General features: G+C 39.4%; 1 protein-coding gene across 2 annotated transcripts; it reads right to left on the reverse strand.

The window, feature by feature from the left end:
- Positions 1-2,503: 2,503 nt before the first annotated feature.
- On the reverse strand, positions 2,504-26,834 carry crhbp (corticotropin releasing hormone binding protein). 2 transcript variants are annotated; one of them, XM_034192214.1, is made up of 7 exons: positions 26,736-26,834; positions 26,542-26,632; positions 25,863-26,020; positions 20,718-20,928; positions 18,913-19,058; positions 2,787-2,904; positions 2,504-2,706 (listed from the first exon to the last, which is right to left on the reverse strand). In XM_034192214.1, the coding sequence occupies exons 1-7, from the start codon at positions 26,814-26,816 to the stop codon at positions 2,552-2,554; spliced, it is 960 nt and encodes a 319-aa protein (XP_034048105.1). In that variant the 5' UTR covers positions 26,817-26,834; the 3' UTR covers positions 2,504-2,551. The 2 variants fall into 2 exon arrangements, with proteins under 2 accessions (XP_034048105.1, XP_034048104.1); XM_034192213.1 differs by having other exon boundaries at positions 26,542-26,635; positions 26,736-26,832.
- Positions 26,835-27,142: the final 308 nt, after the last annotated feature.

The raw sequence follows: 27,142 nt of genomic DNA on the forward strand, positions 1-27,142 counted from the left end.
ATTTTAATATCATTCTTAGTCCCACATATACAGCTACTCATATTCCATGCAACAAACTGCTACTGTGCAATAATTTAGACACGAGAATTTTGATAAAAATGTTACGTAATTTTTTTCATCATCAGTATCTCAACAGAAAAAGGAAATTTGAAATAGACTATTCACATATTCCCATTCTAACAATAAACAAAATGTGACATTTTTCTATTTTATGAAAAAGCTTGTTATGAACATCACTTTAAAATTGAAACGAATATGTTTTCTCCATAAGTTTGTTTTATTTTACAATTTACATAACTTGGAAAATTTCTAATGACAACAAAAGATCATAATAACCAGAATAAATACAACCTAATTTTCTTATAAGTTTCAGACCACCAAAAAGAAGCTGTTTCATTTAATCCTTGAAAATAAATTACATACTAGCGTGTTGTCTGTGCAGATCCACGAGCTCTAGATTGGGTAGTGTTTGTAAAATAGGTAGCTGACATTTTTCAAGGGTGGTAATAAATTATGCAAAGTTTCTGTAATGAGTTGGAATGATGTGTGAGTCCATCAACAGCTTTGAGTGGAAGAACTCAACCCTTTTATTTCATCTTAATTGGGTAATTTTCTAACTCACTGTCTTAATGTATTTATAAATTAAGTTCTTGTTTTCACATACACACTATTATTATTGTTATTATTATTAACAGTATTATTATCAGTATTATTTTATTTTATTATTACTTCTATTTTGTCATTTGATTTTTAAATGGACCACAATGGAAATAAGTGTTTTCACTTTCTTGTGCCATCCGTGTACTTTTATTAATGTATTTCTAAATTGTTTGGGTTCTTGTTTTCACATACACACTATTATTATTATTATTATTATTATTGTTATTATTATTATTATTATTATTATTATTATTATTATTATTATCAGTATTATTTTATTTTATTATTACTTCTATTTTGTCATTTGATTTTTAAATGGACCACAATGGAAATAAGTGTTTTCACTTTCTTGTGCCATCCATGTACTTTTATTAATGTATTTACAATTATATTATGTACTTCCATATGTATTGCATTTGCTTCACTGTTCTGTTGGGATGAAAAGGGAGCTGCGCCAAAACGTGAAGCTCTCAATCTACTTGTCATTCTTCGTTTCTACTCACACCTGTGGTCATGAGGGCTGGTTCATGACCGAAAGACCTAGATTGTGGGTACAAGTGGCCATAATGGGCTTCCTTAGGAGGGTGGCTGTTGTCTCCCTTAGAGCTAAGGTGAGAAGCTCAGTCATCTGTGTGGAGCTCAGAGTAGAGCCGCTGCTCTTTCGCGTTAAGGGGAGTTAGCTGAGGTGGTTCGGGCATCTGGTAGGGATGCCCCCTGGGGGCCTCCGTAGGGAGGTGTTCTAGGCACGTCCATCTGGGAGGAGACCCTGGAGAAGACCCAGGACTAGGTGGAGAGATTATATCTCCACACTGTCCTGGGGACACTTTGGTACCTCTCCCCCCGGAGGTGGATAATGTGGCCTGGGAAACGGAAGCTTGGGGTCCCCTGCTGGAACTGTTGCCCTTATGACCCAGTTCCAGATAAGTGGTTGAAGATGAGTGAGTGAGTGTGTTGTAGATAGAAACTTGAGATTTAACCATGTACTGCATCATACCAGGTACTATCCAGCTGCAGACATGATGGGTATTGAGAGAAAGTTTGAACCCTGTGTTCCTGGGGATGGTACCAAACTGGGAAGTGATAATTATTAGTGAGAAGATATAGATCCATTGTCATAATGTGTGTGATTTGATCATACTTTATACTCCTTCATATTTGTATTTAATAGCAGAAAACCAAAAATGTCATTGTATGGTTAATTTATGTTCAGTGCATGTGGCATTAACAGAGTAGTATCTTGTATTTGTTTTTCTATAATCCTGCTGAAATCCCAACAGACACAGAAAGAAGCTCACCTTTTACCCGTATACAACTACTGTTGTACATGGACAGCACACTGTTTACTCTATATGCTGTTGGCATGAATGCGTATAAAGTGTTTGCACCTTTTGTTTCTATTTCAAATGCAATATGAAAATTACACTTGAAAATACATTCCAGATTTATCATTTAAAACAGGAAAAAAAAAATCTTACAATGGATTGCTTTGCCATGCAGTATACTTTTATTACAAAACTTATGTTTTTTATACAAATGACAATAAATACTTTTATTTATTTACTTGGCCTATTGCCTCCATCATTATATGTGTCGAGTAATAGCTCAGAATGTCATTTATCCTAAAGGAAAAATAACAGCATTTTAGCATCATCCCTTTTTAAGAATACTAACCATAAACCTGTACAGTAGATAACATAAAGTCACCTTAACTCTCAGTCATAAATGCACATTTTTATTGAACATAAAGCAAAAACGAATAACAATAGAAGTTTGTTTAATTCTTTAATAGATCAGCCAGATTAGGTCTTTGAAGTGGGACTTCTCAATACGGACCAAGGCCTGTTTTTCAAAAAACAAATCATACATTTATCACATTCTGAGCCTCATGGGGTCAGTCATTGAAACAGAAATCCTCCACATTGTTGAGTTTGATGGTTTGGAGTTCTTGGTTGTCCAGTAGCCTGTAGCTAAACGAGACTCGGCTGACAAATTTCCCACTGGAAACCATTCTTACAACCGTGTTATCACAGCCGATTTTCATGTTGGCTGTTGGGGGGAAATGAAATTGCGTTGTCAGCCAGCAGGTTTTTCTCCTGTGGAACATATTCTTTGTGAGATGTACTTACTGCGTCCAGTGAAGGACATGCAGAAGTCTGTGACAGGCAGCAGCTTGGATGTGTCAATGACGTTACCTCCCAGTAACTGGACGTAATCTCCAGATTCTGCACATCCACTCATGGTCCTCTGCAAAGAGCATTATAATGATTTACCAACACATCAGCAGGTTTCATGTCAATTTACTCAATGACTTATTGATGTTGTGTGTTACACAATAATACCAGTTCACAAAGTGATACAGTGATTTGGCTCAGTTGTAGCCCAACACCAGACTCAGTCCATCACATAGACAGTATAGACAAATGCTAGGAGACAGGGGCCTTTTTAGCTGACATCCTTGTATAAATATTACAAAAACACCTTTAAAGTATACAGGTTTTTTTTTGTTTTTTTTACATAAATACAAAATCACAGACTAAACATTTGCATGTTCCATTCTCTCACATCACTCAGTGGCAACAATAATTCCTTAAATAGCATTTTATTCACAACCAAACAAGAAATAAAACCAGAATGTAAGATACAATTACAAAAACAACAATATAATTATTTAGCTACATAACTTTAACAACCTCACTGCAAGAACCAGCATGAAGCATTCTTAAATAAAACATTAATTAAACGATTGTTACACTTCTCCCATAATCCTTTGCACTGCCAGGACATACAGATGCTAATCACACACATTACATGTGACCATTGTTTTCAAGCTACATCTGTCAGGACCATATATAAGGACAAAATATGGAAGTGATGCCATTCGGTAAAGTCTGGTTAGTATTTGTAGAAAGATGGTGTAAAAAGGTTGCATATGTGTCCTTGTTCCACCTTTTCTACCCAGATCATCCACAAACATTTATGCTGTCTGGAGTAGGCCAACTCCAGACATTTCATATCAAAGCATTTCAGAAGGTTTTGTGAAATTTGCCCATTTTTGATTGGTCATGCAAACAAACACTGCCAAGAACCAGTTTACTCACTCATTCATTTACTCACTCACTCATCTTCAACTGCTTACTCCATTTAAGGGTCATGGGGGGCTGTAGCCCATCCCAGCAGTCATAGGCTGTGAGGCAAAGTTCACCCTGGACAGGACACCAGTCTGTCACAGGGCCACATATAGACAAACAAACACATTCACACCCGCACACACACTTACGGACAATTTCTTAACCTAACCTGCGTGTCTTTGGATGTGGGAGGAAGCCGGAGCACCCAGATCCCACGACCTTCTTGCTGTGAGGCACCAGTGCTAACCACTAAGCCACCGTGCCACCACTAATTTACTGGATTAAATAAAATATACATAAGAAATTGTATAGGGCCGAGATAATACACTTATACTTTGATGGCCACACGTTTGGCCCGTAGAAGGTCAGTGCATTTCAACTTTTAAACATACAACTGAAGCTTCCCCCCATTATTAAGTTTTGGTCTCTCTGGCTGCTGCTCCTCTAAGTAAATATTCATTAGAGCTCAGTTTGATCTGCAGGGAAATTTCCCACAGCCCACCATTATTGTTTTTCTTGTGGCTGTTGGAAATGGAGGTGAAGTCACATAATACTCAGCTTAGGTCGAGAATGCACTGTGCCCTCTGTTGAATGAAAATGGTAGTACATTTCCACCAGCAAATAAATTTGATTTATATCATTTCTGGACTTTGAAAATCAGTTCTCATGTTGCACAATTAAATATTGTGATATGGTATCAATTTCTTTCCCACCACTAAAATGATATAAATCCTCTGATATCAAGGTATTATATAAATATTATATCAGTTATTGCATTGATGTTGCACAGAGCATCTTTTCCAGAAATACGTACAGCATACAGCTATTAATACATTTGTCTGTCTGAATCCAGTGGCATTTGTCAGAAGGAGGTCACCTCAGCCTCCTGCCTCCCCCTTTAAATCATCCTCTACATTCAATCTGATGGAGGTCACGAGATAAAGCTGAAGGGTACGAGGGTAGGAAAAACTTTCGTGCTACATAAAATAGTTTTTCTTTTGTTGAATGTCACTCTGATGTTTGTGTTGTTTGTTGTGAACTGTGGGATTGTGTTGCCCCTTCATGCCTCCGAGCGTTTGAATAACACAGTGAGCAAATTGACAAAGGGTTGGGAAACATTGTTTGAATGTATGTCCATGATGCAACTGCATTACAGTCCAACTTTAGACTCCATTTGAAAGGCCACTGTTGGTTACTGTTAAGTCATCTTAAAACAGTATATGAATAATCAATCAATCAATCAATCAATTTTTTATATAGCGCCAAATCACAACAAACAGTTGCCCCAAGGCGCTTTATATTGTAAGGTAAGGCCATACAATAATTATGTAAAACCCCAACGGTCAAAACGACCCCCTGTGAGCAAGCACTTGGCTACAGTGGGAAGGAAAAACTCCCTTTTAACAGGAAGAAACCTCCAGCAGTACCTCTATGTAAGTCAATAAGAGTCCATCTCTTTCAGGTCAGGTCAGGGAGTATGAGCTGGTGCCACACGTCACGGCATCCACCACACTACAAAACCACCTTGGGCCTTAGATGGCAACCACCCAGGCAGACAACCATCCATCCCTCCACTTGAAAGTAACCATCTATCTCTTGCAGCCAGGTGAAACGTGCACATCTTTGGGTTTTTCTGCTTGCTGTACTCATCATGAAGGAGGCACCTGTCTGCTGGACTACACACAGAGAACTGCATCACGTGGCCAAAATATCAAAGCTTCTGCAGTTTCTTTAGCGGTAGGAAGTTTAGGGAGTGGCACAAAATGTACCATCTTGGAAAGCCGGTCAACAACGGTGAGTATTGCAGTATTACCCTGGGAGGGTAGTAAGCCTTTTACAGAATGTATGGAGATGTGAGACCAAGGTCTCGTCGGGACAGGTACCGGTTGGAGCTTGCCGGAAGGCTGTCGGGTGGAGGATTTACACATTGCACATGTCTGACATGCCCGATATATTCTGCCATGCTGGGGAGCAACTAAGGCCACCAGAACCTTTTCCGGAGGATTTGTGTGGTATTCTTAATGCCCAAATGAGAGGCGAACCGACTTTCATGAGCCCAAAGAATGACCTCCCCCCATAGTGAATCCAGCACGAACAACTTACCGCGTGGACCACTCGGAGGAGCAGGAACGTTAAGCGCGGCAGACCAGACCTTAGTCTCAATGTCCCAGGTGACAGCGGACACAAAGCAGGATGTGGGCAAGAAGGTACTAGGTACAGGCGGTTCTTCTGACGGGTCTTCTTAACAGGAGAGGGCATCAGGTTTGCCATTTTTAGAGCCTGGCCGGTATGAAAATACAAAGTTAAAGCGACTAAAGAAAATGGCCCACCAAGCTTATCTGGAATTGAGCCATTTGACCAAGCAGAGGTATTCAAGATTTTTATGATCGGTCCACACTAAGAATGGTACTTGAGCCCCTTCTAGCCAATGGCGCCACTCCTGCAAGGCAACTTTTACTGCCAACAGTTCCCAGTCGCCAATGTTATAATTTCATTCAGCAGGAGATCATTTCTTGGACAAAAAAGCACAAGGATGTAATTTCTTATCAACGGGGTCAATTAGAGGCAAAATGGCTCAGAGACCAACGTCGGAAGCGTCCACCTTGGCCACAAACTGTCGGGTGGGGTCAGGAAGGAGTAGAACTGGGGCTGCTGTGAAGCGATTCTTTAGGACCCGAAGTGCCTCATCACACTCTGGCATCCAGTGAAAGGTCCGGAGGGATGAGGTGACATTATACAGAGGAGCTGCCACGGAATTGAAGTTTTGGATGAATCTACAGTAAAAGTTTGCAAAGCCTAGAAATCTTTGTACCTCCTTGCGGGTTTTTAGGTTCACCCAATCACGCACTGCAGCTATTTTCTCCAGATACATTTGGATCTTCCATGGTGCAATTACGAACCCCAGAAACGAAACAGTGGATTTATAAAATTCGCATTTCTCCACTTTTACAAATAAATGGTTATTTAACAAAGTCTCGAGTACTAAACACACATGCCGTGTGTGAGTTTCTTCATCCGGGGGAAAAGATCAAAATGTCATCTAAGTACACAAACACAAACGTATTCAGAAATTCATGTAGGACGTCATTGACCAAGTTTTGAAATATGGCAGGTGCATTAGTTAAGTCGAAAGGCATGACTAGGTACTCATAGTAGCCGGTGGGAGTTTTGAATGCTGTCTTCCATTTAATCTCCTTGTCTGATCCACACTAAATGGTATGCATTGCGGAGGTCAAACTTAGTAAAGATAGTGGCGCCCTCTAGTAGTTCAAAAGCGGTGGCAATGAGTGGCAGGGGATAAAGGTTTTTTACTGTGATGTCAATAAGTCCTCGATAATCAATACAGGGATGGAGCGACTTGTCCTTTTTTCCCACAAAGAAAAACTCCGCCCCTACGGGTGAAGACGAGGGCTGAATCAAACCAGCATTCAAAGATTCCTGGATGTAATCCTTCATTGCGATGCATTCTGGAGCAGTCAGAGAAAACAGTTTACCACGAGGAGGACTGGCACCTGGAAGTAACTCTATGACACAATCATACCCTCGATGTGGGGGTAACGATTTAGCCTTGGTTTTACTGAAAACGTCTGTGAGATCGCGGTAACATGGAGGAATCCCAGTAAGATCGGGATTAGGTGAACTGATAACTTCAGCGGACGTGAATACACAGTGTCAAACACAGGCGGGTCCCCACAAACTAATTTGTTCTTTGGACCAATTTAACTGTGGACAGTGCTTCTTTAACCAGAGATGCCCAAAAATAGCTGAATGAGTCATTTTGTCAAATATGAGGTCTGTTAGAAAAGTATCCGACCTTTTTATTTTTTGTAAAAACCTGATGGATCTGAATCATGTGTGCTTGCATGAGCCAACCATGAACCTTGATGCGCATGCGTGAATTTTTTCATGCCTGTCGATTGTGTCATTTGCTTGTAAGCAGCCTTTGTGTGAGGATGGGTGGAGTCTCTCGTCATTTTTTCTTTACAAAGAAAATGGTGGAATGACTGGAGCAGCACCACATCAAATTTTGCCAGAAACTGGGCAACAGCGAGATGGAAACCATTCAGAAGATTCAGACGGCTTTCGGTGACGATCATATGGGCATCACACAGATTAAATCAAATCAAATCAATTTTATTTATATAGCGGCAAATCACAACAAACAGTTGCCCCAAGGCGCTTTATATTGTAAGGCAAAAGCCAAACGACCCCCTATGAGCAAGCACTTGGCGACAGTGGGAAGGAAAAACTCCCTTTTAACAGGAAGAAACCTCCAGCAGAACCAGGCTCAGGGAGGGGCAATCTTCTGCTGGGACTGGTTGGGGCTGAGGGAGAGAACCAGGAAAAAGACATGCAGTGGAAGAGAGCAGAGATCAATCACCAATGATTAAATTCAGAGTGGTGCATACAGAGCAAAAAGAGGTGAATAAAAAGAAACACTGGGTGCATCATGGGAACCCCCCAGCAGTCTAAGTCTATAGCAGCATAACTAAGGGATGGTTCAGGGTCACCTGATCCAGCCCTAACTATAAGCTTTAGCAAAAAGGAAAGTTTTAAGCCTAATCTTAAAAGTAGAGAGGGTGTCTGTCTCCCTGATCTGAATTGGGAGCTGGTTCCACAGGAGAGGAGCCTGAAAGCTGAAGGCTCTGCCTCCCATTCTACTCTTACAAACCCTAGGAACTACAAGTAAGCCTGCAGTCTGAGAGCGAAGCGCTCTATTGGGGTGATATGGTACTAAGAGGTCCCTAAGATAAGATCAATCAATCAATCAATTTTTTTATATAGCGCCAAATCACAACAAACAGTTGCCCCAAGGCGCTTTATATTGTAAGGCAAGGCCATACAATAATTATGTAAAACCCCAACGGTCAAAACGACCCCCTGTGAGCAAGCACTTGGCTACAGTGGGAAGGAAAAACTCCCTTTTAACAGGAAGAAACCTCCAGCAGAACCAGGCTCAGGGAGGGGCAGTCTTCTGCTGGGACTGGTTGGGGCTGAGGGAGAGAACCAGGATAAAGACATGCTGTGGAGGGGAGCAGAGATCGATCACTAATGATTAAATGCAGAGTGGTGCATACAGAGCAAAAAGAGAAAGAAACAGTGCATCATGGGAACCCCCCAGCAGTCTACGTCTATAGCAGCATAACTAAGGGATGGTTCAGGGTCACCTGATCCAGCCCTAACTATAAGCTTTAGCAAAAAGGAAAGTTTTAAGCCTAATCTTAAAAGTAGAGAGGGTGTCTGTCTCCCTGATCTGAATTGGGAGCTGGTTCCACAGGAGAGGAGCCTGAAAGCTGAAGGCTCTGCCTCCCATTCTACTCTTACAAACCCTAGGAACTACAAGTAAGCCTGCAGTCTGAGAGCGAAGCGCTCTATTGGGGTGATATGGTACTACGAGGTCCCTAAGATAAGATGGGACCTGATTATTCAAAACCTTATAAGTAAGAAGAAGAATTTTAAATTCTATTCTAGAATTAACAGGAAGCCAATGAAGAGAGGCCAGTATGGGTGAGATATGCTCTCTCCTTCTAGTCCCCGTCAGTACTCTAGCTGCAGCATTTTGAATTAACTGAAGGCTTTTTAGGGAACTTTTAGGACAACCTGATAATAATGAATTACAATAGTCCAGCCTAGAGGAAATAAATGCATGAATTAGTTTTTCAGCATCACTCTGAGACAAGACCTTTCTGATTTTAGAGCTATTGCGTAAATGCAAAAAAGCAGTCCTACATATTTGTTTAATATGCGCTTTGAATGACATATCCTGATCAAAAATGACTCCAAGATTTCTCACAGTATTACTAGAGGTCAGGGTAATGCCATCCACAGTAAGGATCTGGTTAGACACCATGTTTCTAAGATTTGTGGGGCCAAGTACAATAACTTCAGTTTTATCTGAGTTTAAAAGCAGGAAATTAGAGGCCATCCATGTCTTTATGTCTGTAAGACAATCCTGCAGTTTAGCTAATTGGTGTGTGTCCTCTGGCTTCATGGATAGATAAAGCTGGGTATCATCTGCGTAACAATGAAAATTTAAGCAATACCGTCTAATAATACTGCCTAAGGGAAGCATGTATAAAGTGAATAAAATTGGTCCTAGCACAGAACCTTGTGGAACTCCATAATTAACTTTAGTCTGTGAAGAAGATTCCCCATTTACATGAACAAATTGTAATCTATTAGACAAATATGATTCAAACCACCGCAGCGCAGTGCCTTTAATACCTATGGCATGCTCTAATCTCTGTAATAAAATTTTATGGTCAACAGTATCAAAAGCAGCACTGAGGTCTAACAGAACAAGCACAGAGATGAGTCCACTGTCCGAGGCCATAAGAAGATCATTTGTAACCTTCACTAATGCTGTTTCTGTACTATGATGAATTCTAAAACCTGACTGAAACTCTTCAAATAGACCATTCCTCTGCAGATGATCAGTTAGCTGTTTTACAACTACCCTTTCAAGAATTTTTGAGAGAAAAGGAAGGTTGGAGATTGGCCTATAATTAGCTAAGATAGCTGGGTCAAGTGATGGCTTTTTAAGTAATGGTTTAATTACTGCCACCTTAAAAGCCTGTGGTACATAGCCAACTAACAAAGATAGATTGATCATATTTAAGATCGAAGCATTAAATAATGGTAGGGCTTCCTTGAGCAGCCTGGTAGGAATGGGGTCTAATAAACATGTTGATGGTTTGGATGAAGTAACTAATGAAAATAACTCAGACAGAACAATCGGAGAGAAAGAGTCTAACCAAATACAGGCATTACTGAAAGCAGCCAAAGATAACGATACGTCTTTGGGATGGTTATGAGTAATTTTTTCTCTAATAGTTAAAATTTTGTTAGCAAAGAAAGTCATGAAGTCATTACTAGTTAAAGTTAATGGAATACTCAGCTCAATAGAGCTCTGACTCTTTGTCAGCCTGGCTACAGTGCTGAAAAGAAACCTGGGGTTGTTCTTATTTTCTTCAATTAATGATGAGTAGAAAGATGTCCTAGCTTTACGGAGGGCTTTTTTATAGAGCAACAGACTCTTTTTCCAGGCTAAGTGAAGATCTTCTAAATTAGTGAGACGCCATTTCCTCTCCAACTTACGGGTTATCTGCTTTAAGCTACGAGTTTGTGAGTTATACCACGGAGTCAGGCACTTCTGATTTAAAGCTCTCTTTTTTAGAGGAGCTACAGCATCCAAAGTTGTCTTCAATGAGGATGTAAAACTATTGACGAGATACTCTATCTCACTTACAGAGTTTAGGTAGCTACTCTGCACTGTGTTGGTATATGGCATTAGAGAACATAAAGAAGGAATCATATCCTTAAACCTAGTTACAGCGCTTTCTGAAAGACTTCTAGTGTAATGAAACTTATTCCCCACTGCTGGGTAGTCCATCAGAGTAAATGTAAATGTTATTAAGAAATGATCAGACAGAAGGGAGTTTTCAGGGAATACTGTTAAGTCTTCTATTTCCATACCATAAGTCAGAACAAGATCTAAGATATGATTAAAGTGGTGGGTGGACTCATTTACTTTTTGAGCAAAGCCAATAGAGTCTAATAATAGATTAAATGCAGTGTTGAGGCTGTCATTCTCAGCATCTGTGTGGATGTTAAAATCGCCCACTATAATTATCTTATCTGACCTAAGCACTAAGTCACACAAAAGGTCTGAAAATTCACAGAGAAACTCACAGTAATGACCAGGTGGACGATAGATAATAACAAATAAAACTGGTTTTTGGGACTTCCAATTTGGATGGACAAGACTAAGAGTCAAGCTTTCAAATGAATTAAAGCTCTGTCTGGGTTTTTGATGAATTAATAAGCTGGAATGGAAGATTGCTGCTAATCCTCCGCCCCGGCCCGTGCTACGAGCATTCTGACAGTTAGTGTGACTCGGGGGTGTTGACTCATTTAAACTAACATATTCATCCTGCTGTAACCAGGTTTCTGTAAGGCAGAATAAATCAATATGTTGATCAATTATTATATCATTTACCAACAGGGACTTAGAAGAGAGAGACCTAATGTTTAATAGACCACATTTAACTGTTTTAGTCTGTGGTGCAGTTGAAGGTGCTATATTATTTTTTCTTTTTGAATTTTTATGCTTATTTTTATGCCGAAGCCTTCGGCTGAATTTCACTGTCACTCTTTTCATGGCCAAATCTTCTGTCACAGTGCATTGTGCCGAAAAAGTGCTGATGTCCACCTCATCCGCAATTTCTCAGATAGTCACATGACGGTCCCGCATCACCACAGCATTCACTTTGGAATTATCTGATCATTTCAGCATGTTGATGGCCGACCGGAGCATGGCGCGCTCTCCACCGTTGTGCAGACGTCTTTAAACTGGTTGTACCACTCTTTAATCTGTGTGATGCCCATAGGATCGTCACCGAAAGCCATCTGAATCTTCCGAATGGTTTCCACCTGGCTGTTGCCCAGTTTCTGGCAAAATTTGATGCAGTCGCGCTGCTCCAGTCGTTCCGTCTTTTTCCTTGCAATAACAATCCGACGAGAGACTACACCCGTCCTCACACAAAGGCTTCTTACAAGCAAATGATGCAATCGACAGGCGTGAAAAAATTCATGCATGCGCACGAAGGTTCAAGCTTGGCTCATGCAAGCACACGTGATTCAAATCCATCAGGTTTTTGCAAAAAATAAAAAGGTTGGATACTTTTCTAACAGACCTCCTACATGAAAACTTACCGTTTCTCAATGAGTTCCTGCAATAATCAGCCGGACCAACTGAGTGCGGTGAGTGATATGACCAAGCTCATGTCCATCCATGGCATGCATCACCAGAGGATGTGAGAGGCGGTCTAATTTAAGGTGCAGGGTCCGGGCGAGAGAGGATTGCAACAAATTAGCATCTGAGCCAGAATCAATAAACACTGGCACGGAGCAGAATGAATAGTGTTGGGGAAAGTGTAGTGACACGGACCCACAACAGGGGGCGCAAATGAACGGTCAATAGATGAGCCAACAGGTAACAATTTAATGTTGTGAATGTGCACAACGACTATACAGACAATCTCAGAATATGATAGCAGTCAATACACAAAGGTGACGTGTGGGCAGGCTCGAGGATAGAAGACGTCTGTCCTGAGAAGACCCGGAACCACACGATTTCCGCCGCCACCGAACCTGGTGAATACTGGAGCCGCCAAGTCCCGAATTCCCAGGTGATCACCGTCCCCGACTGTCGGATCTGGTACTGCTGGTGAGGGGCACAAACAGTGAGATGTGGGTATGTGCACACCCAGTAACAAAAACAGTCAGAAGGTGGAGAGTCACCTCCACCTCTAATCACACACTCGTGCAGCTCCTGTTAACCACTTATCTGGTTAGAGTGTGAAGCAAAGCCGTCGCTGATCACACCAAACGCCAATCCCACAGATAAGGAAACACTTACAGGAAAACAGCTGCAAAGAAGTTCAGACTATTAGTCAGTGTTTTCAGTTTAGCAGAGAATTACCTTCACAGGTAGATGATATCTCGGCAATGAGGTGGAGATGACGTCCGGGTTTTATGGAGTAGTATGATGAAGCGTAGATGGGTGACAGCTGTCATGAGATAATGAGTGACAGCTGTCACCCCCGGCTGTGTCCGTGGCGGCAGCGCCCTCTCGTGCCTGAAGCCCGCACTTCAGGCAGGGCGCCCTCTGGTGGTGGGCCAGCAGTACCTCCTCTTCTGGCGACCCACACAACAAATAGTCTGAGATAAATGTGACAGTGATCACATTTTGAGGAGTTACTGAAGAACTGGAATTCTGACTCACCTGTAGTACCCTTCTTGACCTCCAGACTCCTCTGAGAAATGCTCAGGTTGAGACAGCTGGTTGCAAAAAATTGGAGCAGCTGTTGATGCCAGCGGGGCAGCACTCGGTCCCGGAAGTAGTTGGTTGGTAATGCCGGTGGTCGAGTCGGACGAGACCTGATGTGACACAGCAGCTACTAGCTGATTGATCTGTGAGCTCACAGAGGTCATGAAGGCGTCTTGTCGTTTGGCGAGGTCGCTGATACCGGAACTCAGTGCAGTGAGACAATCCTCCTGTTGTGCTACCTGGTGGCTATGGTGACGATTTGCCAGCTGAAATGCGTTCGAGTCCGCTGTATCCATCGTTCTTTCCGGTTTGTCAGACAGAAACATCTGGACACAAGTGCAGGACTCGACACAGTAGCTCTGGTTTGTAAAAGTGTTTACTGAATGACTCAGCGGGGTCCGGTACACAGAAAGACAGTCCAAGATGAGCAAACAGATCACAAACACCAGGCAAAGGTGTGGTCAGTATAAACAGGCAGGTGGTCAAAAACACAACATGGTAGCAGAAAAATACAGAGCTAGAAGCGAGGGCACAAGGCACAACGATCAGGCGAAAAACTAGTGCAAAAAGTGGAGCTTAAATACACCTAGCTGATGAGCTGCAGATTAGAAACACGTGTGTGGAAGGATCCAGAAAAGGGTGTGGCTCAGACAGAGTGTAACACCCTCCACCAAGCACCAACAGCAACAGACAAGAGAGATAGGGACAGATAAAGCCCAAGCAGGAAACACCCAGCAAGAGAATATACACAAACAAAACAAACCAAATCCAAAATAGGCAAAATAAATTCTAAACCCAAACAACACAAAACCAAACCAAAACCTGAATTAAACAAAATGAAAACCAAAGACCCAAACTTATCATGGCATGACAGATTACAAAAAATATCGAGCACAGGGTGAAGACCATGACCCCTCCAATATCCTTCCGAGGGTAAAGAGTTGGTCCACGATTCTACGACCAGTATGGATCCCGCATTGCTCCTCCTGAATCTGATGTGCGCCTAAGTCTCCTCTCTAGTACCCTGGCATAGACTTTCCCAGGGAGGCTGAGAAGTGTGCTTCCTCTGTAATTTGAACACATTCTCCAGCCCCCTTTTTCAAAGATGGCGACTACCACCCCCAGTTTGCCAATCCAGAGGTACTGTTCCAGACTTCCATGCAACGTTGTATAAGCGTGTCAGCCATGACAGCCCAACAACATCCAGAGACTTCAGCAACTCGAGACGAATCTTGTCTGTCCCGGCAACTTGCCACCGAGGAGTTTTTGACTACCTCTATGACCTCCACCAGAGTGATGGCACCAGATCCATCTGAGTCTTCCATCCCTCTGTCCTTGATGGAGAACATGACAGTAGGGTCCTAAAAGTCTTCTTTCCACCATCTGACAGTATCCTCAGTCCACTTTAGCAGCTTTCCTGCCCTGCTGAACACAGCCTGGTCAAAGAACTGCTTCCCTTTCCTGAGACACCTGACAGGTTTGCCAGAACTGCTTTACGGCTGACCAAAAGTCATTTTCCTCTCCAAACTCCTCCCATGCCTGAGTTTTTGCCTCAGCCACCACGAAGGCTGCAGTCCTTCTGGCCTGCCAATACCTGTTCACTGATTTCTAACCCTAACCCTTTTTGTATGTTCTGCTTTTTTTAATATCAGAAATAATCAATTGAAATTGAAATTTTCCATGAATACAATGGTTATGATAGCACTACTTTTGATACATTTCAATTTGTGTACAAAAGGTTTGCAGTGACCTACTATACCATGATAACAATATCACTTCCACTTGTTACTTCACATATGCATTTAGCTCTACTTATTTATGCATAGAGCACTCCTAAGTGAAACAAAACGCACACAAACACACCTCAAGAAATTACAGTATCATGAAAATTTTATATATTCTCGAATCATTACATCGAACTAAAACATATTCAACATTTTTTTTAAAACTTTGATCATTTAGGTTGACATCTCCAAAAGGTCTATCTTAAAATATTAGAATATTTCATTTGACGTTTGAGTAACTCACTATTTATGGAGAATAAATAGCAGAAATATCTGAGTCTGGTTCATGACAGACAACCATACTCATGGGGAAGATGCTCAACTTGAGCGTTGTCCAAAGACACCCATCGACACCCTGCACAAGTCGGGTAAGCCACAGAACGTCACTGCGGAAAGGGAAAAGTGTGGGCAGATAAAGACACAAGCAACAGAGATTTGCAGATGATTTTTTAAATAATCTTCATGCAAATTACTTCTTTCCTTCAGTTACTAAACCGACAAGAGTTACAAAACATTCTGCTACATTAATAGATAATTTAAATTATGTAATGACATCTGGAATATTGTTTACGTATATTTCAGATCATTTCCCAATATTTCACATTGTGGAATTGGAAAACTGTTATATCCCGAATAAGAAATCAACTACCTACTATAGAAATTTTAATATTACTAATAAAATGAAATTCAAGAGACTAATGGAAAATATTTCCTTTGAAAATATATATAGGGAAACAGATCCCAATTTAGCGTATCAGGCGTTTATGCAAATGTTCAATGAAGTTTATGAAAAATCATTTCCAATCATTAAATTATCTGGTGATACACCCAAAAAGCAAAACCCATGGTTTTTTAGGGGACTACAAAAATCCCTATTCAGAAAAAAACAAGCTGTATAAAAAAATATTTATCATCTCCTTCACCTTTAAATTTATATACTTACAAAGTCTATAAAAATAAATACACTACTCTTCTTAGGGCTGCAAAGAGGAAATATTTCAGTGATAATTTCCATAAATCAATAAATAATATTAAAGGGACCTGGAAAATAATCAATGAACTACTTTAAAAGAAAACATGTTCATCAAAATATCAAAATATATCAAAATATATAACGTTCTCAGATGGATCTAGATGTTTCTCTGACCCCTTTGACATTGCTTGCAAGTTTAATAATTTCTTTTCAAATGTCGGTGCTTCTCTTGCAAAGAAAATTGATTCCACAAATATAAATCCGATAGATTACATCAAAGGTTCATTCCCTTCTGTGAGTGAATTTGAACCTATAAATTCCAATGAGGTTTGTGAGATCATCGCTGGACTACGTCCATCTGCAGCTGGCCATGATGGAATAAGTACATCTATTATAAAATACGTCATACGTGAAATTTCTGAACCACTTACACATATCTTTTCATTGTCCTTGCAAACGGGCATTGTACCTTCTGATTTAAAGATTGCTAAAATCATACCATTGTTTTAAAAAGTGACCCAGCATCTTTTTCAAATTATCGGCCTATTTCAGTTTTGCCATGTTTTTCAAAGATTCTGGAGAATCTTGTTTATTAACAGATTAAATGATCATTAACTTAATAATTCAATTTTACATAACTATCAATATGGATTTCGGAAAAAAAAATCATTCAACATATATGGCCCTGATTGAACTGATGGATAGAATTCATGCAGCTTTAGACAACAGTGAATTTGGAATTAGTGTGTTTTTAGACCTTTCGAAAGTGTTTGATACCGTAAATCATGAAATTTTGCTTTCTAAGTTACATAAATATGGATTTAAAGCAACTGTCCGTAAATAACTCAGTAATTATTTATTAGAAAGAAAACAGTATGCTTTTCTGAATTTGGAATCTGAAATTAATTCTATAGATTGTGGAGTTCCTCCAAAGATATAGATGGTTTGGTTAAAAGTTTAAATAATGATCTCTTGAATTATTCAATGTGGTTCAAAGTTAATAAATTATCGTTAAATATAAAAAAGTCTAATTTTATGTTATTTGCTGGCAATAAAAAATGTAATCATGATCAAATTAAAATTTACATAGACAACGAAGAAATATCAAGGGTCTCTTCTACATGTTTTTTTGGGTGTATGGATGGATGACAAATTGTGTTGGAAAGAACATATTGAACATGTTTGTAAAAAATAACTAAGTCAATAGGAATCATAAGCAAAATAATATATTTTGTACATTACAAATGTCTTTTAACATTATATTACAGTTTAGTTTATCCATATTTAACTTATTGCAGTATTGTATGGGGAAGCACCTTTGTAACTTATATAAACAAAATTTTTCTCTTACAGAAAAAATTTGTTCAAATAGCTACCTTTTTGAAACCTAGTGCTCCTAATGCCCCATTGCTTTTTAAATTGCAGCTCTTAAATATCTATCATATAAATATTTTCCTGACCTGTATATTTGTCTTCAGAGCGCTTCATGATATTAATTGGCCTTTTTTAATTAAATATTATTTTGTGCATAACCATCAAATTCATAATTATCCGACAAGGCAGACTTCATATTTGCATTTATTTTTGCATAGAACAACTTGTTATCAGCGTCACATTAGATATCATGGTGTTAAAGCTTGGAATAATAGAGTACATCTTTTAAATCCATCCATCACCTTATACAGATATAAAAGTGGATTAAAAGCAGAGCTCCTGTATGAGTATTTATAATGTCAATATATTACCTGGTTTTAACTGATTCAAACATCTTTTACTTCATGAATTGATTTAATTCTTTTGTTTATTGTTGTGATATTTTTGTTTTTCTTTTTTTTGGGGGGGGGGGGGGGGGACTGGCTTTCTGATAAGCCTCTTTGGCTTCTACCTCTCCCCTGCACAGTATATTTATATTGTGTTTCTTTTTCTTTTTATCATTATAATCTCATGTTTATATATGTGCGTGTATGTATGTATATATGTATATATACGTATGTACATTTTTTATTCTCTTTCTATTGTGATTCTCATTTGTGCTAAATAAATAAATGAAATGGAAAAAAGATGACGGCAGCTGTGAGAAGAATGTCAAGTAACGTCTATTCAAGAACTTCACAAGGAGTGGACTGAGGCTGGAGTCAGTGCACCATGAGCCACTACACACAGATGTGTCCAAGAAGTGGACAGCACAGCCCAGTCTCACATTTTTTATTTTTTATCCTCCTGTCATGACCAGGTTGGTCTACAAGTGTCCCATTCCTATGGTTACCTGCTGGTGCTGGTCCACTGTGTTTTTCACGTCCAAAGTCAGTGTAGCTGCCTACCACAGGATTTTAGGGGACTTCATACTTCTGCCTGCTGAGACGTTTTATGGAGATGCTGATTTTGTTTTCTGCTAGGACTTGGTGTGTGGGCACACATATGCGTGCGTGCGTGCATGTGTGTGTGTGTGTGTGTGCGTGTGTGCGTGTGTGCGTGTGTGCACTAATCATATGGAAATCAATGATACAAAAGTCAGTCTCTGTCTTCTGGATTCACCTTTGGAAAGTTGTCGTAGCGCCCCAGGTTGAACTCTGAGATCTGGACCTCCACTGGGTATATGATGGAGAAGCTGCAGTTTTTGTGTTGCTGTGGAATCACCATGGTGTAACTACCCTCTGAAGTCTGGGAGATGACATTACAGGCTAGATGGAGAAAACAGAGAGTTTATTGCCAGGTTTTGGAGAACAGTGGTCCCTAAACGTTTTCTGTAGCCCCCCCCCCCCCCCTTTTGTCAATAAGAATATTTTGAAACACACACGCACACACACACTCCACACATGTACATATCTTTTGCTTCAAAACTCCACTGGATTTTTTTAAATGTAATTTATGCAAAACTACAACGCTTATTGAACAAAACAAAATGAATAAGGTAATTAATCACATTTACAATGGAATTATTAAAAGTTTCACAGACACAGCTGATGGTTTCCAGCAAAAAGCTGTTCACAATTTGCCTAAACCTTACACAGAATTACATAACTATGTAAATATGACTTCTTCAAGATATAAATATTACATATATAATATTTTATGTAAATATAATTTTAGATTTTAACTGTTATGGTTGCGTTGTGCATCATAAAAAGCAATGCAGCCAAAAATCCTACAGCAACAAACCATTTTTTTGCAACAAACCAAATTAATTTTCCATTCAAAATGTGTTAATTAAAACCTGTGCCAAAACAACATGCTGATCCACAACGGATCCACTGTGATAACTCGGAGCCAAACAGGACAAGCCAAAAGAAATCACACTGACATTTTGTGTATTTTTAACATGTAAGGAAATCTGTCACACAAACAGGGAAACATCTGTAAAATTACTTAACTGCCCCCCCCCCCCACACACACACACACACAGTGCACGACATGGAAGCCTGAAAATGAATCATTTCAGGACTAAATTTTGCCCAAAGCTGAGAAGCTCTAACTTGCACAGATTTAGAATTGTGGTACTTTTGGCGAAATTTGACATGACGTACTGACCATTTTAACTGTTAATAACAGGATTTTAAAAATGACACTACAGTAAAGTAAATGAGAGCAGTACTTTGTTAATTTTTTTAGTAGTTGATCATGAACATTCGATTTGTTAGTTGTTAATTAATCATGAAGATCTGTGTTTTGAGGAAACTTGGAACAAAAGTTTAAAGCACTAGTTTATTTCTGATGATATGTAGTTATAATTAGAATTTATGAGTGCTGGCTTCATATAATTAAATTGAACAATGATGCTTTTAAAATTACAGTTCATGTCTGATTTGTGACGGCATAAGTGATGTTAAATCATACAGCTGGTAAACTTAATTTAACTCCAAAATTTGTTGAAGCTGATTATATAAAACCTTTAAAGTAGCACCAACTCATTTTTTAAAGTTCTTGAAGAAAGCTTCCTTAGGAAAAAAAAAATCATGATAATAGTTGATGCCACTTAAAAAAGTTTACGTAGTCAGTTTCAGTACATTTTTTTTAGTTATCTGTTTTTATAGTGTGGTATAGCAATAAGTGGAATAATGTTTGGTGCATTTTGGTTTATTTGCACAGAGCCCCAGACATGACATGGTTAAAAAAAACAAATCAAATAAATCATGGTCACAAAATAATAATTTGTACTATTTCGTGCACACAAGTTGGTATATCGTGGCCTTGATTAATTTATTTTTACCATGTCATGTCCGGGGCATAGTACATTTGTCTTTTCTCCATGTTACTACAGGACAGCTCAGCGGTTGAGAGACACAAATCCTTAATGAAGAAAACACACACACACACACCCAGTCATGTAGCCATTTACTCACGGAAAGGGTTGATGAGTTTTCTGACTGTGATGGTGAAGCTGCTTCCGGCACTGTGGATGCGGAAGAAAACCATGGCCACATTCTGGGACGAGCGCACGTTTCTCCTTATTGATCCTGAGCCACAGTAGTCAATGTAGCGCTCGTGCAGAAGCAGCGGGTGATCAAAAACACTGGGAAATCTTTCTCCTTTCATCACCCAGCCATCAAAAACCTTCAAGGAACACACAAAGGAGACCAAAGATGAACGTGTGCAGTTTATTGCTAGCCCAAAATGTAGCCATATCCAACATAAAAAATGATTAGACTCTCATATTCTCACCCACACACATCATACTTCCTCAAACTTGGATGGATTTTTTTTTTTTTTTCTATTGTTCTTACTCTGACAGGCATGCAGTTGTCCTCAAAACTTTACATACACTGGCAGAACTTTTGGGTTTTTTGGCCATTTTTCATTTTGTCACTCTTGGTTAGTGGTTGTGTGAAGCCATTTATTGTCAAACAACTATGTTTCCTCTTTTTAAATCATAATGACAACAGAAACGACCCAAATGACCCTGATCAAAAGTTTCCATCCCCCTGTTCTTAACCTCAGTGACAGCTTGGAGTCTTTTGTGGTCGTTTGTGGACGAGACTCTCTGATGGTGAAGCTGCCACTGAATATGTCTTGAATTTTATTTACATCAGTTACACCCAGACAACCCAGAAGAAGTTACAGACTTCTGTGGCTCTGATTGGAGAAATCGTGCACAGTGCACATGTTTTACATTTTGTATCACCACTCTGAGCTTCCTAGTGGAGTGGAGTGGAGAAGGAGATTCTTTCACCACAACAGATCAAATCTAGGCTTGGATCTCAGATGTACCTTCTGGAAATTTGTAACTAAACTTTCAGGTACTCCTCCATACCACGTCATCATGAAGCTAATGGTGACAACTGGGGGAGCTGCTGCCCCGCGACTCAATCCCAGATAAGCAGATGAAGATTTATGTCTATTAAATATGAAAATGTACATAAGTATTGACACTCTTTGATCAATACCTTGTTGATGCACCTTTGGTAGCAATTACAGCCTCAAGTCTTCTTGAATTGGTCCCTGACACACCGAAGGAGTCAGTTATTGTTCTCATTTTACTACCACAATTGTTGACTTTGCTCGCTCATTTGTGTTTGTATGTGGGAAACAAATTCGATCATTTTGAGTGATTTTAAAATATCAGTGAATTTTATTTGTTAAATGATACAACTTATTGCAAGAATTTTTTTTCAGCTGTGGGACTGTCACATTCCTGAAATTGTCACTCTACTCCCATGATGACAGATTTTTAGCAAACACATGCAAAAGCAACAAACGCTAAACATAATTTTAAGAAAAGCACATTAGCCAGGTGCGACTAAGTGAAAATCATCATCGTTCTATTGCTACAGGAAGTGTTTTTATTGCCCAAAAATAAAACGTGGATGTTGGCGATTCAATACATTCTGGGTTGATTATTCCCTATATGCAGTCAGAAGAATTGGAGCTGTGTTAGAAAACCAGCTCGACGTGTGGATCCCAAGTCAAACCTCCTGTGGTGACCCTCAGCAAAACGGAAGCAGCACAACAAAATCTAATGGAAAATGATTTGTTTAAAAACAGCAGGATCATGTTAACTTAGGGGAAAAAATGCAGTTTGATTTAATGGTTCAAAACATAACATTTTTGTAAATTACAACAACTTTATACTGTAAAATTTACAGGTTGTTCTGTAAAAGTATTTCTTTTCCTTTTTTTTTTTTTACAGAATTATTCTGACAACCAAAGCTGCTTTTTTTTGACAGTGTTTGATTTGATCAGTATCAGTTAGTGTTAAATTGTCACCTGTTTTGAAATTTAGTCTTAGTCTTTTGTCAAATGTTGCTTTTAGTTTTAGTCATTCACATACCATTTTTATTTATTCATGCTTTAGTCGCCTAAAAGTGAGTTCTCTTTTGACGACAGCTACACTAAAATTAACAATGTGATTTAGTCTCATTTCAGTTGAGACATTTTAGAGGTTTTTTTTAAACAGATTATTTCTGATTATTCACACATCTCAAATATTGAATGTGATCATTATCTGACAAAATACACTTGTTGAATGATTGAAGGCTTGTTGTGTTTTTCCCCCTTATTTGAAATCCACACAGCTTCCCATCAGATACAATTGGACGTCTGGTCGTCTTGTAAATCCACAGTGCTGTAGGGCCTCAGGTCCTTTCAAATGAAACATTTATTGGATCTAGTTATTCTATTTGTATGTTCAAAATTGCTGGATATATGTTTAAGCAAAGCAGAAGGAAAACAAACTGAATAACTCAAGATTTGTAATGTTTTTATCTATTGCAAAAGCAACAACTTGAGCCACTTTCATTTAAATATGATGCACACTTCATATTTCATTATTTTGTTACATTTCATATTATTTGTTATAGATTAGTCATAAAGAATGTTAAATACAAATTGGTATTGGATGAATGTGTTTGCCGCTGTGTTCAAAAATCTACACGCAGTAACTTTTTGTGTTTTTATTAGTTTCTATGGTTTTTTTTTTTATGGACTTCGAGTTTGAAATAAAGTAAACTACTACTACTACTACTACTACTACTACTACTACTACTACTACTACTACTTTAACCTGAGTCTCAGAGAGCTGAACACATTCCATTCTATCAGACTATATATATGTGTGTGTGTGTGTGTGTGTGTGTGTGTGTGTGTGTGTGTGTGTGTGTGTGTGTGTGTGTGTGTGTGTGTGTGTGTGTGTGTGTGTGTGTGTGTGTGTGTGTGTGTGTGTGTGTGTGTGTGTGTGTGTGTGTGTGTTTTACTATATTTTCATATAAAATGGCTTAAAAATAACTAGGATTTATTTATTTTATTTTTTAATTTATAAGTTGGTCAGTGGTTTACATACACCCAGATGAATGCCTTGCAGAAGATTTCAGAAATTGATGGAATTACTATTTAAAAAGTAACTGGTAATATTTGGGTTAACTGAGGGGCCTTTGGCTGCATTTATCTGCAGAAGGAGTGTTTTCTTAAAAATAAATAAAAATAAATACATTTTGGGTCTCTGTATAAGTCAGGTTCCTCCTTACAAGCTATTTCAAAAAGAGTAATGATTCCACAAGTATTTACATTTACACAAAAATATAAGAGAGGTGTCACCTTGCAAACTTTACATCTTTAAGGAAATTAACACCCAAGAGTTACAGTTTTGCCATAAAGGTTCCCAGGAACCTGAGAATCACAGCTAACTGAAACGACAGATAGAAATGTGACACTGTCCACCTTAAAGAGATTATTCTGTCACACTGTCATCCACAGAGAAAGTCATTATTCTACAGCTGAAATAAAAACACAGGACAAATGTTTGTGTTTTACCACCAGGACAAAGGATGAGCACTGTTTTTTCTTAAAAAATAAGGGGAGCGGGGAGTTTGCACACAGTAGACTCAAACCTAGACCTGATCTCCTTTTGTGCACTGAAGTCCTTCTCTGTTCTTCATGAAATGCTGAAGCTGATGATGCAGGACACAAACATCACTATGCCCAGCTACAGAAGACTGTAACTCCTTCAGAGTTATCATGGGTGGTGTCCCTCATTAGTCTTTGTGCACATTCACATCAGCTTTCTAAGATGGCCTACTGAAGAGAAATTAACCATAGAGGTTCCCAAGCTGAGTTCAAAACCCAGATCCCAAAACCCAGAGTTTGTCAAAATTAGAAGTGCACATGTTATGTCGAGTCATCATAACTCATTTAGGGGACAATCAATATTAAATAAAAAGCGTGGTGGATAAGTGGTTAGTGCTCTTGGTGTTAGTGCAGAAGGTTCCTGGTTCATACCTCACCCCCTCCATGTAATGTGGAGTTGTGTCAGGAAGGGCATCCGGCGTAAAACTTGTGCCAATTCAACATGCGGATCCAACTTGGATTTGCTGTGGCGACCCCGAGTGAAAACAAGGCAGCAGCCAAGGGACTTACCAGCATCATTTCTCTTTGGTGGAAGACAAAAGACAAAGACAAACAGGGAGGGGATGGAATGAATCAGTTTATTCTTCTCTGCGTGCGTAAGTGTGTGCCCTCTCCTAGATGTGAATGGGGGAGCTCCAGAGAAAAATGGGGACCAAGAGTATCATGTTCTTTGAATTTATTATTGTTATATTTAAATTTGAATTAAAACATGCAAATGAGCTCTACAAAATATTCATTGAGTTGGAATGTTGTGAAAAGAGTCATGATACCACAAGTAACTAAATAGTTTATTACACTATATATATATATATATATATATATATAAGAGTGTGTATGGTAAAAGGGGTGGGTGTATATGAGCTTTTGCTTCTGTCTACACCCTTTTGGCGACATGTGCTACTGTAAAATCTTTTTTTTTTTTTTTTTTTTTTGATAAGGAGTTTTGTGTGCCGAATAAATCATTCATTCATTCACATTTGCCACTATATTACCAAAATCCAAATAAACAAACTTGGCACACAAAATCAGATTTTGTGTGCACTTGAGCTCAGCTCACACAAATTTTTGCCAAAACCTAGGACTCACTCTGACGTACCAGCTCGGAACCAGGTGACCTTACTGTGCACGTTATGAGGTCATCTAGTGCAGAAATGACTGGTCTGCAACTTCTTGTTTTACTACATGGAGCTTTTTGATGTTGTTGTTGTTGTTGTTGTTCAGTAAATTTGGTCATTTTAATAAATATAATTGCTCTATGGAAAATATGGCTTCTGACCAACACTGTTTGCATCAGAGGTCTCAAACTGATTCCAGAAAGGGTCAAGAGGTGCAGTTTTTCTTTGCATCCACCCTCTTGGCCCTTTTTGAAATCAGTTTGAGACCTCTGGATTTTGCACAGAAGACTGTTGCAGACAACAATGGCCATGTGTGAATGGAAATTTTGACTAATCAGGACATGTTTCTAAACTTTGTCAACCTCAATCATCGCTGTCATGAAAAATAAAGTGCGACAGACCAGAAGATGTTGGCAGTGAGAGTTCAATTTGTAGGGTTATAGGTTTATGTGATTAACCAAAAGAAGCATCTCGCCAAAAAAAATGGTTATCATAAAAAACTTGTAATTAAAAGCAAAAACAGCTGTTGATTACCTTGATGAAGTCCCCTCCCCTGCAGTCGATGTCCACATTGTCATAATCAATACTGATCAGTTCAGTGGGATCAGCCATGAAGAAAGCGGCACAGTTCAGCTGAGGTCGCTCAGCTGTGAAGGTGAACTGACCTTCCACTGCCACCATGTCCAGGCAACCTGACAGAGAAACACAGAGAGCCGTGAACCATCCTGCAGACGGACAGTAAGAGGTTCAGACACGATAGTAGCGTCTGTCTCTCCCTCATTCACTTTCAGTCAATCAACAGCAATTTGAAATGGCACAACGTTCATATTAAAAATAAGTAATTATTTTTCTCACTTCAGTATAAAAGAAAATTGATTATCAAATTACAAACCTCCATTTCCTCTTTTTGTTTTTGCATCCAGTACACCACAGCATAAAAATGTACTGATGCAAATCAAAATCAAAATAATCTTAAATATCACTAAAAACACAATAAGCTGATTTTCTGAAAAAAATACAGACCACAAATCTTATGCATTTATGTTTCCTTGTAATTATGAGCAGCTTTTCATATTTACTGAAATTTCCGGCACATTGAATATGCACATCAGAAAAACTGTGCACATCAGTCACACGTGGTGTCTTCTGTTGGCCATTTTCCCCCATTAAACTGTAATTATTGCTAATAATTATTATAGATAGATAGACTTACGTAAAGGTCTGCGATAGATCAGTTCTTCATTCATTTCTCTCTTCAGTTCAGAGTTGATAAAAGAAGATAATTCGTCTTTAATGATGTCGTTGTTCTGGGGAAGAAAAAAAAAATGTTGGATGAAATTTTCCCTCCTGAAGAACTGAATTAAAGTCTTGGACATTAAGTGCGCGCGGTGTCTCCAGCGGACTTACCTCGACGTGTCTGGAGTGTCCTGTGAGGACGCACAGACACAGAGCGAGGAAGAAGAGCTGCTGTCTGAAGGTGCGCTCCATGACGCGCGTGGATCTGCCTGCAAAGGCGCACCTGAGAGGAGCCAAATATGAGCTGTGCGCACTGCCCGCGCGCCTTTTATACCAGCACGACCCCGAATTCGCTGGTTGGACCAACGGTCGATGTCACCCACCGACACCCACCCACGCGCACCCCCCCCCCCCCCAAACACACACGCGCGCACACCTCCCACCAGCCAAGTGCGTGATTGCGACGAGAGCGCAGGGGATTACGCGCGTGCGTGCGTGCGTGTGTGTGTGTGTGTGGGGGGGGGGGAGTTGGGCAGCTAAAATCGTCATCAGCAATTAAAAAAAGGCAACACTGTTTA

This window comes from Thalassophryne amazonica, chromosome 17, assembly GCF_902500255.1.
Source record: "Thalassophryne amazonica chromosome 17, fThaAma1.1, whole genome shotgun sequence".
Lineage (NCBI taxonomy): Eukaryota > Metazoa > Chordata > Actinopteri > Batrachoidiformes > Batrachoididae > Thalassophryne > Thalassophryne amazonica.